A 14,398-nucleotide genomic window follows, 5' to 3' on the forward strand; every position below is an offset into this window, starting at 1 on the left:
GAGAGAGAGAGAGAGAGAGAGAGAGAGAGAGAGAGAATTAGGAAGAGAGAGAGAGAGAGAATTAGGAACACTATTTAGAAATTTTAGGTAAAAATATTTCTATTTAGAAATATATTAAAATATAATTTAAAGAATTTGAGATAGCTGAGAATGAACTTGGATTGGTAATGTCATTCTCTCCAATATAGTCTTAGCCAACAAAGACCTCTACTGTTTCCATTTTACTATATAATTTTCTGATTCTAAATCACTTGAAATCATTGGAAATTGGACAGATCCAGTAGAAGCCTCCCAAATTATATTTCATATGAATGTTACATTTGCTTTTCTGCAAAAGTCCAAGGAGAGATCACACACAGAAGTCAAGGGTGTATGAGCTGGGGAGGAGGGTAACAGGACCAATGAGGGTTAGAGAAAACGATTTCATAAACAGATGAATACAGAAAAGCTGCTCTTTAATGTTTTCCCTCTGAGTATACTCATTTACATTTCACAGAACACTGGGTAGAATAAAGATTCTGAAAGCTTTCTATGCCAATTAAATGAAAATTGAGCTGAAAAGTCTAATTTCCCACAAGGAACAGTTCCGACATCATTGACAACAGTTATCAAGTAGCATATAAATATAAATACATTCAGGTGGATTTACATTAGTTTTGAACAGCTAAATTAATAAACCACTTAACACGTATATTGCTGATCAGGACTGCCTCAAGACTTTAGCAAAGTATTATCTTAGGCTCTTCCTTAAATTACTGAATTCCAGTCTCCAGAACTTTATTTAACAAACTCCACAAAACTCAGATACATAGGTGTTAGGAACAAGGCTTGGCAAGATTTTTCTATAGTTAATAGTTTAAGCTTCGGAAGCAGGTAATAGGATTTTTATTGAAACTACTGAACTATGTCATCTACGATGACAAAAATCAAGAACCAGAAGTTCTAAAATATATTCCTACATTTAGGAACAGGTCTTGAATATACAAAGCCAAAAAATAAACAAATAAGAAGAAACCACTAAGGGGCTGCAGTTAAGAGTGCTTACTGCTCTTGCAGAAAATCAAAATTCAGTTCCTCGCACCCATGTCAGGTAGCTCACACCAGCTGCAAATCCAGCTCCACGAAATCTAACACCCCTCTGTGGTACCTACACACACATACAATTTCTTAAATGAGGAAATACACATTTTAATATATCTTAATATTGATAGAATTAGACAGAAAATCATCAATGATATTGATACAAGAACATGACTACCCAGCTCGCCTTAGCTCAACAGTACTGGAATCTTTTTCAGATTATTTTCAAATGAAGACAGACTAAAACACTCCAGGTCATAAACAGGTCTTCATCTCAACACTAAAATCATAAAATAGTGTCCTCCAACCATAAAGAGAAATCATAAATAAAAAAAAAGACTAATGTTGGGAAATTCACAAATATTAGGATTTTAAACAATAAAAATATAAATAACTCACAGGTCAAAGAAAAAATTACAAGAAAAATTAGAAAATACCTTGAAAGACAGTATAACTCTATCGGAAAGACAGACACAGATCAAAATAAAAAAAAAAAAAAGGTCATGTGGGAAATCTCATATTCACATTTAATTGTGGTAGACATATATGCAAAGGCAATTCAGTTAGGCAAATGTCAGTCTCCAGTCTTCAGGAAGCAATTGGATATTAAACTAAACAAAATTAAGGTCTTTATACTATAAACAAGAAATTAAAAAGAAGCAGAGATCAAAATGTGAAGGATAAGTTGGTAAAGCCTCTGGAATAAAATAAAGGAGAAAAAACTTCGAAGACCTAAAATTGAGCAGATTCTTGAATAAAATACTAAATACACAGTCCATAAGAATTGATAACCTGATTTTATAAAGATAAAAGTGTTTATTCATCAAAAAGTACCAATAAGAAAGTTAAAACATAAGCCAGAGTGAAAAGAACATTTCTAAATCCTTAATCTTATAATAAAAGACTTGTACCAAATACACAAAGACCTCTTAAAATTAAGACAAATAACCCAACTCAAAACTGGGTGCAAAATGTGATTTATTTAAATATACCCATTAAATGAAATAGATCTTCATTGGGGATCTATAAATTTACAGATCAGATGAGATACTATTTGCAGGCTAACTTGAGTGATTTTGTTATGCAGGTCAACCTTAGGAAACACTGCCATCAAAAATTAAACCTGGAGACTGATTCTCCTAATATTACCTTTCTGAAAGATTCCTAAGAAAGTTTTTGTGTTCTCCCATGGTGTGCACACTTTACTTGCAGACCACCGGTATATGCAAAACAGAAAAATCTAGTGACCAAGAAAGTATCTGGTTAACAGAACTGCATGACCTCGAAAGGCATCATGAATGAATGAGGCTGACTTGGCAATAAAAAAGGTAGTTAAGACTGTAAAGTGGCCAACAGAGTGAGGAGGGGAAGAGAAAGGAAAATTCTTGCTAGAGTTCTGACATCTTTATAGTTCTGAAAGTCCCTCACTCTGGCAAGTGGGCAAGCTACCCTAAGAAAACATCCAAGATGTTTTCACCACTTACTGACTCCCTCACAGGCTCCTTGAAGCCCACACTGAATAGAAGTACCATGCCCAGGCAAGCACTTATATTTAATGCCCTTTAACACTCACAACTGTAAATCAAGCAGCAGCAACAAACTGATGCAAAGCAACTGAACCAAGAAGAGTTGCTCTTGTACGCCCACCTCCCAGCCTGAGGTAGAAATTATACAGTTTTTCACATCATGAACAGTTTATATATAATCAAACTCTTTTTCATGTTAGGTTCTCCCTCCGTTTTTAATGGCAAAGGTGCCTCGAGCTCTACAGCATTAGCACCGTGTCTAGCTGAACGTCAATAAATACTCAGAAGAAAAGACAGACTCATGACTAATGTAGACAAAAGAGCTGAGGAGATGGGGATCTGGATCCCCAGAACCCATGAAAAATGTCAGGTGTGGTGGCACATGTCTACAACCCTAGTACTGGGAAGATAGAGACAGCTGGAATTGTTGGCCAGCTAGAATAGCCAGATCAGTGAAAGACCCTTTCCAGAAGGGGGAAAGAAAAGAAGGAAAAAGAAAAGATGAAAGTGACTGAGCAAACATATGACCACATGCATGCACATAGGCACACACATGCATGTGTGCGGTGGGCTTCTTGACCGGCGAGGAAGAAACACCCACCACATGAGGATTCTTCTCAGATCACGCTTTACTGGAGTGCATTTGGTTGAAGGAGGGCACATGAAGCGAAGGGGGGCAGGAAACGAGAGAGCAGGGGAGAGAGAGAGAGAGAGAGAGAGAGACAGAGAGAGAGACAGAGAGACAGAGAGAGAGAGACAGAGACAGAGAGACAGAGAGACAGAGAGACAGACAGAGAGAGAGAGACAGAGAGAGACAGAGAGAGAGAGACAGAGACAGAGAGACAGAGAGACAGAGAGACAGAGACAGAGACAGAGAGGGACGAGAGGCACTAGAGGGGCCTGGGGGCACAATGGCGGCTGCTTATATAGGGAATTGGCACCGGGTCGCCCTGTGATTGGCTGCCACCATCAGCTGACACCAGACTGCATCGAGATAGGCCCAGGGACCCTTATCCACAGCGCATGCGGGAAGCGGGGGACATGTAGCTCTCAAAGGCATAGCCAAATATGGGATTGTTTATAACCATCAAGACAGGATGTGGTGCCATCTTGTAATGGTGATCCTGTCTGGCTCACTACACATGTGCATAGACACACACACATAAATCACACAGATATAACTTTAAAAATTACTACAAACACAAACTCTTAAATGCATAGTTTGAATGTCCATAAGCATATTTTTATAAAACATTTTTTGAAAACAAATACACCATAAAATCTATTTTTCTCTTGTCTAGATATCAGATTCTCTAATCTTTATTTCAGAAGTTGATATGGTACTACACATATAATTTCTTTTCAAATAAAATCTTAAGAAAAAAAAGCTATGCCATAAATATGCTATACATAAGCCACAGAAGGCAGGTACGGGTTTAGGCTAGTACCAGTAACTCTGACTATCTCTTTAAAGTATAATCTTCAGTATGTCTTTAAGTATAATCTAAGAATGTCTTTAAGAATAATCTCCTATTGGCATTAACACAAGAAAATAAACAAAGAACAACAACAAAACACAAGATCTTACCTGCCAGGAGACTGCTCCCAAAATTGCTGTTGCAAGAAGACTAAAAAAAACTAACTGCTCTGAAATTAAGCAAAAATGACGCATCCCTTTGGATGCCATGATTCTATCAAGGCTATTGTTATCTGCCCTGTGATTGATATATACTTTATGGCAGTCATTTAATTTGGTATGAAATCCCCAAAGAGTTAAAAGAAAAATAATATGGCAAATCATCCAAAAAATTCCAAAAATGGAAAAGCCTGGTATCACAAAATACCAGAGATGTGTGTCTCTGAGTTTAAATGCTGAAAGAATGAAGAATATAAGCTCAATCATTCCAATGAAGACCACCGAAAGTCTCCTGCAAATTCTTCCACGGTACAGAAAAGGTTTCCACCTTTCGGTTACTGAAAGTCCACTAAAATAAATGTCAAGGAAAGGATCAGTTATTAAGCAAATAAAAAAGCATGCAAAAGCAATTGGATTCTGGGGAATTTCCAATGAAGAGAAAAATAGCAATACTGAGAAAAGTATTAAGTTTGGAATAGCTAGAAAAGACTTCATTCTCAGATCTATAATGAGCATGGCCAAAGCCACGACAAGCAAAATAACACTCAGAGATTTCTCCACCAGCATAGTTGTGCTGGCGATGGCAAACCCAACAAGTTCCAGAAACTCTACTGTGGTTAATAAAGTGGGTCGATGGCGGACATAGCCAGAAATTCTCTCCACCAAAGCACACAATATCCTTAATACTATAGACGTCAGCAGCAGGTATTTGGTGGACTCTTCTTTCACATCATTTTTAAAGGATGAATTATCAAGAAAACATAGAAGGCCAAGCAAAAATCCAAACCAGAGATTGGAGAGACTTAAACTTGCCGCTTCCATTGAAAAGTAATAGTAGAGTATGCTGGCAATCCCGAGAACAAAGAGGCCGAGAATAAAAATCACCAAAATTAAAGAATTGGCTGTTTTTTCCCATCTAACATAAAGACCTAAACAGATAGCCACTAGTAAGTTGATCCTGGCTAAATAGCCAAGATATCGCACGGAGGAGTGCATGTTCACTTCTCTGTTTGCTTCTTCCAGCCTTGTCATTGCTAGGTGGAGACAATGACTGAAGCAGTAACGCAGTGATTTACACATGTAATCTGGCAATGCAGGGGTTTCCCACACGTCACAAAATTCACTTCTTGTACTTCATTCAACAAATCCCATGTGGTGGTAGCTCCTACGCCAACATTTTCTCTGGTTTGCTTTATAGTGACCTACGGAGAAGAAAAAATATTTCAATTAATTTCATACATTATTTTGTGTCATCTTCTTTATACTAGATAAATGCCCCCCCCATTTTGTTTTTTCTGAGATCTGCCTGCCTCTGCCTCTCCAGTGGTGACAGGCATTAAGGGTATGTACCACCACTGCTGGGCCATACTACATTAACAAATAAGACAAAAATAGAGGTTTTTCTGAAATCCAGTTCAAAGCCTTATTGCATATATCTTAACAATGTTTTATGGCTTACAAATTCTGAAAGTTACACAAGGAAAATGCCCATGATTTCTACTCATATTATTAAGACTGTATCACTAAGTATCAGAGGAGTCTTTCTGTCAATGTTAATGCTGAATTTGCCTAATCTTTTCCTATATAAATATTCAATTGGGCTTATATCATAGCACTTGGCTATGACACAACAAAATGCATTTCAGCAAAACACTGGTACACAGAGATGTCAACCACTACTGCTGTCTGAATCTCCTACATCTCTTCACAAGACAACTCTAAAAATACTATAAAATTTTAGTCTTTATATGGTTCAGCTAATAAACTTAGCTAAAAGTAAAATTTAACTCTATTAAGGTTGCTCAGACCCTAAAGCTGTGCCCTTATTCTAGTACTTTTGCTCCTACCAAAATAAAAATAAATTACTTGGATTATCACTTATTATTCAAATCTAAATACTATCTATGTAGTAAATCAATTGCTAAACTTATTACTCAAAACCCATATATCGGAATACTTACCAAGTCATGGTAAAGAAAATAGAGAACTTCAAGTCTACTTTTTCAAAACGTCACTACACTACAGCAATTATTTGTTAGGACCCAAATATTTCAAACTTAAGGGCTTCCATAAGTTTCACTTAAAATACAATAATAGCTAAAATATAAATATATATATAATTAAGCAAATGAGATAAGCTCAATTATGAAGACTTACATGAGTTCAGTTTCTGAGATTCATAATGCCGAGAGAACCAACTCCTACAAGTTATCCTCTGATACACGCACACACATTGACCACACAAACACACACACACAAATACATATAAGAAAGAATTACTACTGAACTATCCACTAGGTAGCTTTTCAATGTTCTCCAGTGTACTGTAAGAACTGGACTATTGCAATAGCTTATGGTCATACAGTACTCAAAATATTCAGAAAAAAAAACAGTTCATGGTCTGGGGTGGGTATCAGTACTATGGGGCTTTCCTAAAATGTACAAGGCATTAGGCTTGAATCACAGCAACAAGCACACACGCATCCTAAGAGGGGTACACTAAAAGATACACTCAAACAGAACCATGAGATAACTTAGAATTAACCCCCAAGAAGCATTTGGACGGAGAAAAATGTTTTTGGAACAATCTTAGGACCACTAGCATATTTCAAATGCCATTACTTTTTCTACTTTTTTTAGGTTCAAAAACATATTTTTATTCCAAAACCTAATTATTAGGTATTCAAACCAACTTTCCTCTATAATGTATTCATGTAAACACTTCTTACTATGTAAAATAAATGAAAATGTTTTTTGTATATTGTGGATTTTTAAATTATTAAGGAACTGATAAAATCTAGACTGCAAAAAAGTTTTCTAAAATATAACTCTTATATACTATACCACACACATGGGGGAGAGGAAGGGGAGGGGGGAGAGAAGGTAGGGAGAGAAAGACTCAAAATATCGATGGTATAATATGGGGTAAGTATAAGCACTACTAGAGAGAGAAAACTTCACACACTGTGCTAAAAAGGTACCACTCTACAACCATGAGACACCTCTTCTGTGTTTCCTAGTCAATACTCTTCTATTTTTGGTTGTTAGCCTAGCTTTAACGGTGGAGTCATCTCTCCAGCCCTGGTCAATAATCTTTCTCACTCTGTGACTATTCAAACCTCTTTTTCTCAACTCTCAACACTTACATCTTGAAGTGAGATTGCCCTCTACATGCTGTGACTACCATTGGTTAATAAAGAAACTGTCTTGGGCCTGCGCAGAGCAGAATAGAGGTACATAAGGAAAACTAAACTGAATACTGGGAGAAAGAAGGTGACGTTAGAGAGAAGCCATGTAGCCCCACCAGAGACAGACGCCCAAACTTTACCTGGTAAACCATAGCCTCATGGTGATACATAGATTAACAGAAATGGGTTAAATTAAGATGTAAAAGGTAGCCAATAAGAAGCTAGAGCTAATGGGACAAGCAATGAATTAATTAATATAGTTTCTGCCTGGTTATTTCAGAAGTCTGAGCAGCTGGGAAACAAACAAGAGGTCAAGCAGCCTCCCACAACAAATTGGTGCAAACGTGGCTAACTAAAATCCACTTAGAACCTGAGAGAGCTTGCTTGACACTGTTCAGCACAATTTCTTGGTAGCCACAATTTTTTTTTTCTAGATGAGCTTGTGGCAAGCAGGGGCACCACAGCTACTTTTAGAAAGGTGCAGTAAAAACGGTGCAGCTTCTTTTTTAAAAAAAAAATGTGCTGGCTTCCTGGTTCACCAGCACAAACAACTCTCTTTCTCAGGAGACCAAACTACGAAGCATTTAAATGGGGTTTGTGAGAATGGCTCTTAGAGACAGCAAACATGCCAAGATGGATGGGGCAAAGCCAACAGCCAGTACCACAGAGTCAGCCCCAGCCACACCCACATAGCAAAAAGAAGAAGTAGAAGGAGAAGAAGCAGCAGCAGCAGCAGCAGCACTTCTGGTCAGAAAATGATTACAGATTACAATAAAGGCAAATTCATCTGCAAAAGACCTCTAAATGAGTCACAGTGTTGGATAAATGTACGTAGGCTTGGGAGAAAGAGAGTATAGAAAATTATAAAAAATATATATATAAATCATTTTAAAAATGAAACAAAGTCTTTAAAGAAACCGAGTACAGACAGTCATAGATTAAAGGAGTAAACATAATAAAATAAATGCTAAAGAGAAATAAAGTAAAGACTAATGTGGTTTAACGAACAAAGACCTTCCCCGAAAAGTCACCATAAACACTCCCAAAAATTTCTTCACCTAATAAACAGCAGAAAGCAATTCGTAGAGAACTACACCCAAATTCCCAAATATTGATTATAAATGTTTCTTTACATAAATGTAAAGGGGGGATATGCTATAGAGATACGCATTGGTATGGATCTTGTTCTATTCATACAAATTTTAGGTCAATTTTGTTATATGTATATTTCTGCTCTGATTAAGGTATTCTGCTTGTGCAGCTCATTTAAAAATGTAATACATAATTAAGAAATACAGATTAATACATAATCATCTATAATAGTCAATCGTGTCATGTTAATTAGGTTTTCTAGATATACACAGATATATTTCAGTTAGTTATGTACTCTTCAAACCTTTCAGAGACTTCCATTTAAAATGTTTTAAGAACTTAAGACTTTTTTAAATTGATTTTTATTAAGGTCTACATTTCTCGCTGCTCCCCTCCCTGCCTCTCCCATGCCCTTCAATCCTCTCCCAAGATCGTCATGCTCCCAATTTACTCAGGAGATCTTGTCATTTTCTACTTCCCATGTAGATTAGATATCTGTATGTCTCTCTTCAGGTCTTCATTGTTGTCTAGGATCTCTGGGATTGTGATTTGTGAGTTGGTTTTCTTTGTTTTACGTTTAAAAACTATTTATGAGTACATATGATAATTGTCTTTCTGTGTCTACGTTACCTCATTCAAAATGATGTTTTCTAGCTTCATCCACTTGCCTGCAAATTTCAAGATGTCATTATTTTTTTCTGCTGTGTAGTACTCCATTGTGTAAATGGAACAGAGAAAAAAGTGCTCCACATTTTCCTTATCCATTCTATGGTTGAGGGGCATTTAAGTTGTTTCCAGTTTCTGGCTATGACAAACAATGCTGCTATGAACATAGTTGAGCACATGTCCTTGTGGTATGGTTGAGCATCCTTTGAATATACCCCAAAAGTGGTATTACTGGGTCTTGAAAAAGGTTGTTTCCTAATTTTCTGAGAAACCACCACACTGATATCCAAGAGGTGTACCAGTTTGCATTCCCATCAGCAATGCAGGAGTGTTCCTTTACCCCACAACCTCTCCAGCATAAGTTGTCATCACTGTTTTTGATACTGGCCATTCTTACAGGTGTAAGATCGAATCTCAGAGTGTTGGAAGTTGCTTACAATGCACTTTTCATTTACTTAGGTAATATATCCTTCTGGAGTCTTTGATGGAGTTGAAGAATACATAGTTATAATTATAGTTTTCCTTAGTTATGCTAAATGATAAAGTAGTTATAAATATTATAATTGTAATTCTTGCTTGATACCTTCCTTGTTACATTCAATTTTACTATGTGAAAAATTAAAACCTTCCTTTTTATTTAAACAAAAGGTATTCCCCTCTGTATGCTGTGACTACCATTGGTTAATAAAGAAACTGTCTTGGGCCTGCACAAAGGAGAATAGAGGTAGGCAGAGAAAACCAAACTGAATGCTGGGAGAAAGAAGGTGGAGTTAGAGAGAAGCCATGTAGCCTCACAGGAGACAGATACCCAAGCTTTACCTGGTAAGCCACAGCCTCGTGGGGATACACAGATTAATAGAAATGGAATGGGTTAAATTAAGATGTAAAAGTTAGCCAATAAGAAGCTAGATAGATCTAGCTATTTATTAATTAAATCAAGCGGTGATTTAATTAATACAGTTTCTGTGTGGATATTTCAGGAGTCTGAGTGGCTGGGAAATGAACAAGCGGCCAAGCAGCCTCCTACAACAACATCTCACTGGATTTTTACTACACAACTGCTTCCTACAAGGTCATCAAATGAGAACTTAAGTTTCAAATAAATCCACCTCTATCTGTATATCTGTATGCCAGTCAAAACGAGAACCTCTTCTTTGTGAAATTCCTGCCATAGAATTTCATTTTCTCCAAACTCTCACTTATCCTTTATTCATTAGTACTAAAGCATTTGTAGGTCAGTTTTTTAAAAACTACTACACAAGGGGGTAAAGAGGAAAAAGTAATCTTTGTTCTCCCCATCTCTTCTGCCATATTCAATTTTCTTCCTTCTTGACAGTTACATTTAGATGTTTAATACACTCATTTCAAAACACTGAACAGTATAATTCTCTCAGTGTAACTGCTCTGCCAACTTCTGGAATGATCAGCAAATTCCTGAATACAATAGAACCTTTGCAAGATCCTGCACATTTTGTTTAAAACCTTGAAAGTGTTGAGTACTACCATCTGAAAACCTCCTTGCCTTGACTTCTAAAGTCTAAGGATCCAAATTTTCTTCCTAAGTCAGTGGTTTCTCCTTGGTTGTCATCTAAGCTCTTCATTTTCAACCCATCTTTTGGATACTCAAATCCCAACCCTAGGCTTTGAGCAATCTCAATTACTTCCATATCTTAATTATATAATTAAATCAAAGACAATATGGCTGCATCACAGAATATTATATAATCACATTCTTATGGCACTTATTTTTAAAAGTCTTTGCCCTTTCTGACTTTCTTTAAATGATAGCCAGAACTAGAAATTAAAACAAATTAAAAAAAAAACAGCAATAAATTCTTTTCAGTTGAGTTGCCTTTCCTATTGATTTCATGGAATATTCCAGAAGCAAATAAAAACAAAACACAATGGAGTCAATTAGTAAGTCACTGCTAAAGTTCATTTTTAAGAATTCTCAAGCTCAGGATATAGCTCAGGAAGCAGGCTTGTTAATTGGGAGGCCTGGGTTTGAACCCCAACCTTCAATCTTGTATACTACTTTCACCTTATTTCACACTTCCTCTCCCACTATTTAATCTTCAGGGGCTCTTGATCCTTCTTTCTCCTTAGCATCTCTCTCACACTTCTTTTACTTCCTATCCCCAAAATCACCACCTCAATTTTGGCCACCATGCTCTCATGCTTGAATGTCTTCCTTCTTTGGTTTTCAATCTACTCTTGCCCTTTTTATAGAACGTGTGTTTTTTGTTTGACTTGGGTTTTGGTTTTACGAGAAAGGGTTTCTCTGTGTAACAGCCCAGGCTGTCCTGGAACTCAATTTGTAGACAAGGCTGGCCTTGAACTCACAGAAAACCCCAGACTCCCACTGGGATCATAGGCATTCACTTCCATGACCCAGCTGGAAAGCGTGTTTTTAGAACCAAATTTTACCATGTTACTACGCTATGTAAAATTCTCTAATGGCTTTTCATCCCTCATAGTACTATAGTCTAGACTCCTTCAGTGACTTTGAAAAGTACTCTACATAGGGTAAGAATAATGTTCCCACACCCTCTTACTGTTCTTCCTCTTACTTTGTATTCCAAACAAATGACATTTCGGTTATGAAGGAAATAAATAGCCATGCCCTCTCTGGACACAATTCTTTTTCCTCCTCCTAGTACTAACTGCCTTCATCTGTCAAACTCTTCAGGTCTGGGCTTAAATAATTTTCTTAGAAGAATCACCTCTCACTAGTCAGATGGTTCCTGCATGTCCTCTGAAATAGAAAAAAAATAAAAATTTGTTTAATGTCTGCACTCCTCACTAGGTCACACGGTGTCCGGTGAGATTTCGACTTCCACAATGCACGCTCAGTGATTACAAGCCTGCAATCAAGTTACATTCAATTTGTATATATAAATAAAAAGAACTAATACAGAAATCACTACTTAACTAATACGGATAAAATCAAGTTTACTAATACGGATAAAATCAAGTTTACTAATATGCCACGACTCATTTCAGCTTTACTCCTGCCTTCACTTAATTCACTACAGTTCTTCCAAAACAGAAAGTGCCCTCCCGGTGCCCTCTCTAAGGCACTGGGCTTCAAGACACATTGTATCCCTTTCACGAGCTTTCAGTGGAAATCTATTTCCGTCCCATCAAGAGGAAGTATCAAAACCTGAAAGAACCACGCTGAGGAGTCAGGGTTGGAGAACTACGATCTTCCTTTTCTGAGTTCCTGCCAACAACTCTTTAGACCGACCTCTTAAACCAGAAGAAAGGCAACTCAGGGTCTAACTTCCTCCCTTCTGAGCAGTAAGAGTAACTTGGCTCCTTAGGCCTCGGCCGAGCGAGACGGGGAGAGATGGGGCCGGGACGCTGGCCCTTCGCCCCTAGGCTCCGAGAGACGACACAACGCGTGGCCCGGGTGGGGTGACGAGGGACACCCAGGGTCACCCTCCCTGGCGACCGCCTGCTCACAGAGCTCCCGCCCGGAGGTCGGCGGGGCGGGGCGGGGCCTGGCCGGGGCGGCGGGGCCTGGGGCGGCGCCCAAGCCTTCGCTCCGAAGCCACTTACCTGACCGGCGGTGGCCCCGACCCTCGCTCCGTCCGCGGCGAAGCTTGCAAAGCAACAGGGCGTAGGGGTCTGACTGCGAATCGGCACCCGGCGGGGGTCAGCGGTGGGGACGAGAGACCGAGACCGCCCTCACTCGCACTGCACGGCGTCGGGAGAAACTTTCTCTAGGACGAGCGCGACCGCCATGTTGCCGCCGACGACTCCGGGCGGTACGGATCGCCACCAGGGTCAAGCCGCGTCGCGCGCTTCCTTTCCCTGGCCCGGCCTCCCAGCGGCTCTCCACGCCCCGCCGCGAGCCTCAGCCAGGCAGGTGCGCCCAGAAACTGCACGGAAGCCAGCGGGCCCCAGCCTGGGTCCTGCTTTTACCTACCAATCGGGGGTTAGCAGCAAGAGTAGGAAACTAAAAGACCACCGGAGAACAGGCCCCTAAAGCCGCTAGGTCACCGCCTGGAGTGGACCGAGAGTGGACCAGCTTGGGTGGGACAGTTGCAAGTTGACTGCAAATATATACAGAAGGCGTTGCTGCTCTTTCATATAGATGGTATAATTTATGGCTTTGCATATGATAACCAACCTGCCTTTTAAATTAAGCCCGCCCTGTTGATCCACATCCTGAACATCTTTGTTCTACAGCCCCATCTCTCCCAGGCTCTGAAGGACTTTCAAACTCCACTGATGATTTTAATTTGCACTCTGATGTCCTTGAATTCACATGGTCTTGCTGTTGGGAGCCACAGGTCACACACAGTTGCTGTGGTGACGGGTAATCTTAGGGGTTGAAATCTGCTTACAATTTTGGTCTCTCCGTCTATAAATTTTTTTTTCTTTTTTATTTATTTATTTATTGTTTGTTTGTTTTTTAAATTTATTTATTTATTAAGGATTTCTGCCTCCTCTCCGCCACCGCCTCCCATTTCCCTCCCCCTCCCCCGATCAAGTCCCTCTCCCTCATCAGCTTGAAGACCAATCAGGGTTCCCTGACCTGTGGGAAGTCCAAGGACCGCCCACCTCCATCCAGGTTTAGTAAGTTGAGCATCCAAACTGCCTAGGCTCCCCCAAAGCCAGTATGTGCAGTAGGATTCTCACAAGATTGTAAATATTCAGGGAAACAATGTGTTCATATAATGAGTTTTTTTTTTTTCTTTTCTTGGTTTTTCGAGACAAGGTTTCTTTGTAGTTTTGGTGCCTGTCCTGGAACTAGCTCTTGTAGACCACTTTGGAGTTTTTAAAAAATATATCCAGGACCTGTAAGAACACCTTGTTAGGAGGGCTTTATTTAAAACAATGGCCATAAGGTACAGTGACCAGTACAATTCCATCTTGAAGTGGAAGGGGAGATAATGGTTTCTAATCAAAATCCAGATTGTAAAAGTGGGAATTTAAAGATGAAAAGCAGAGTATAGGAAGGTGTGGGTGGATAGAGAATCCCAAAGAGAAAACGGCGTTAGGGAACAACTCAGTGACTAAGGTCGACAGCATTCTTGCTGAAAGAGCAAGGGTTACCTAGAAGATGGGAAGATGAGAAAGAATGCTCTAGCGAAACTGGCTACAAAGCATTCTTGGCTAAAAACTAGATTTTACAAGGGAATGCACAGTTGGCCCTGAAGACCAGGTTCTGAATGAAGCACGAATAAAGCTGGGCCAAGCTA

The 14,398-nt window shown here is 39.1% G+C and overlaps 1 protein-coding gene across 1 annotated transcript in view; it reads right to left on the reverse strand.

Moving 5' to 3' along the window:
- Positions 1–13,548, reverse strand: part of Tmem168 (transmembrane protein 168) — a 32,972-nt gene extending 19,424 nt beyond the window's left edge. Inside the window, exons 1-2 of the mRNA XM_005363724.3 lie at positions 12,750–13,548; positions 4,195–5,444 (exon numbers count right to left, since the gene is read on the reverse strand). Coding sequence (XP_005363781.1) covers positions 4,195–5,322 — 1,128 coding nt within the window. The 5' untranslated portion in view covers positions 5,323–5,444; positions 12,750–13,548. The remainder of the gene's footprint in view (positions 1–4,194; positions 5,445–12,749) is intronic.
- Between the last annotated feature and the right edge of the window lie 850 nt (positions 13,549–14,398).

The sequence above is a fragment of the Microtus ochrogaster genome, linkage group LG10 (genome assembly GCF_000317375.1).
Source record: "Microtus ochrogaster isolate Prairie Vole_2 linkage group LG10, MicOch1.0, whole genome shotgun sequence".
NCBI lineage: Eukaryota > Metazoa > Chordata > Mammalia > Rodentia > Cricetidae > Microtus > Microtus ochrogaster.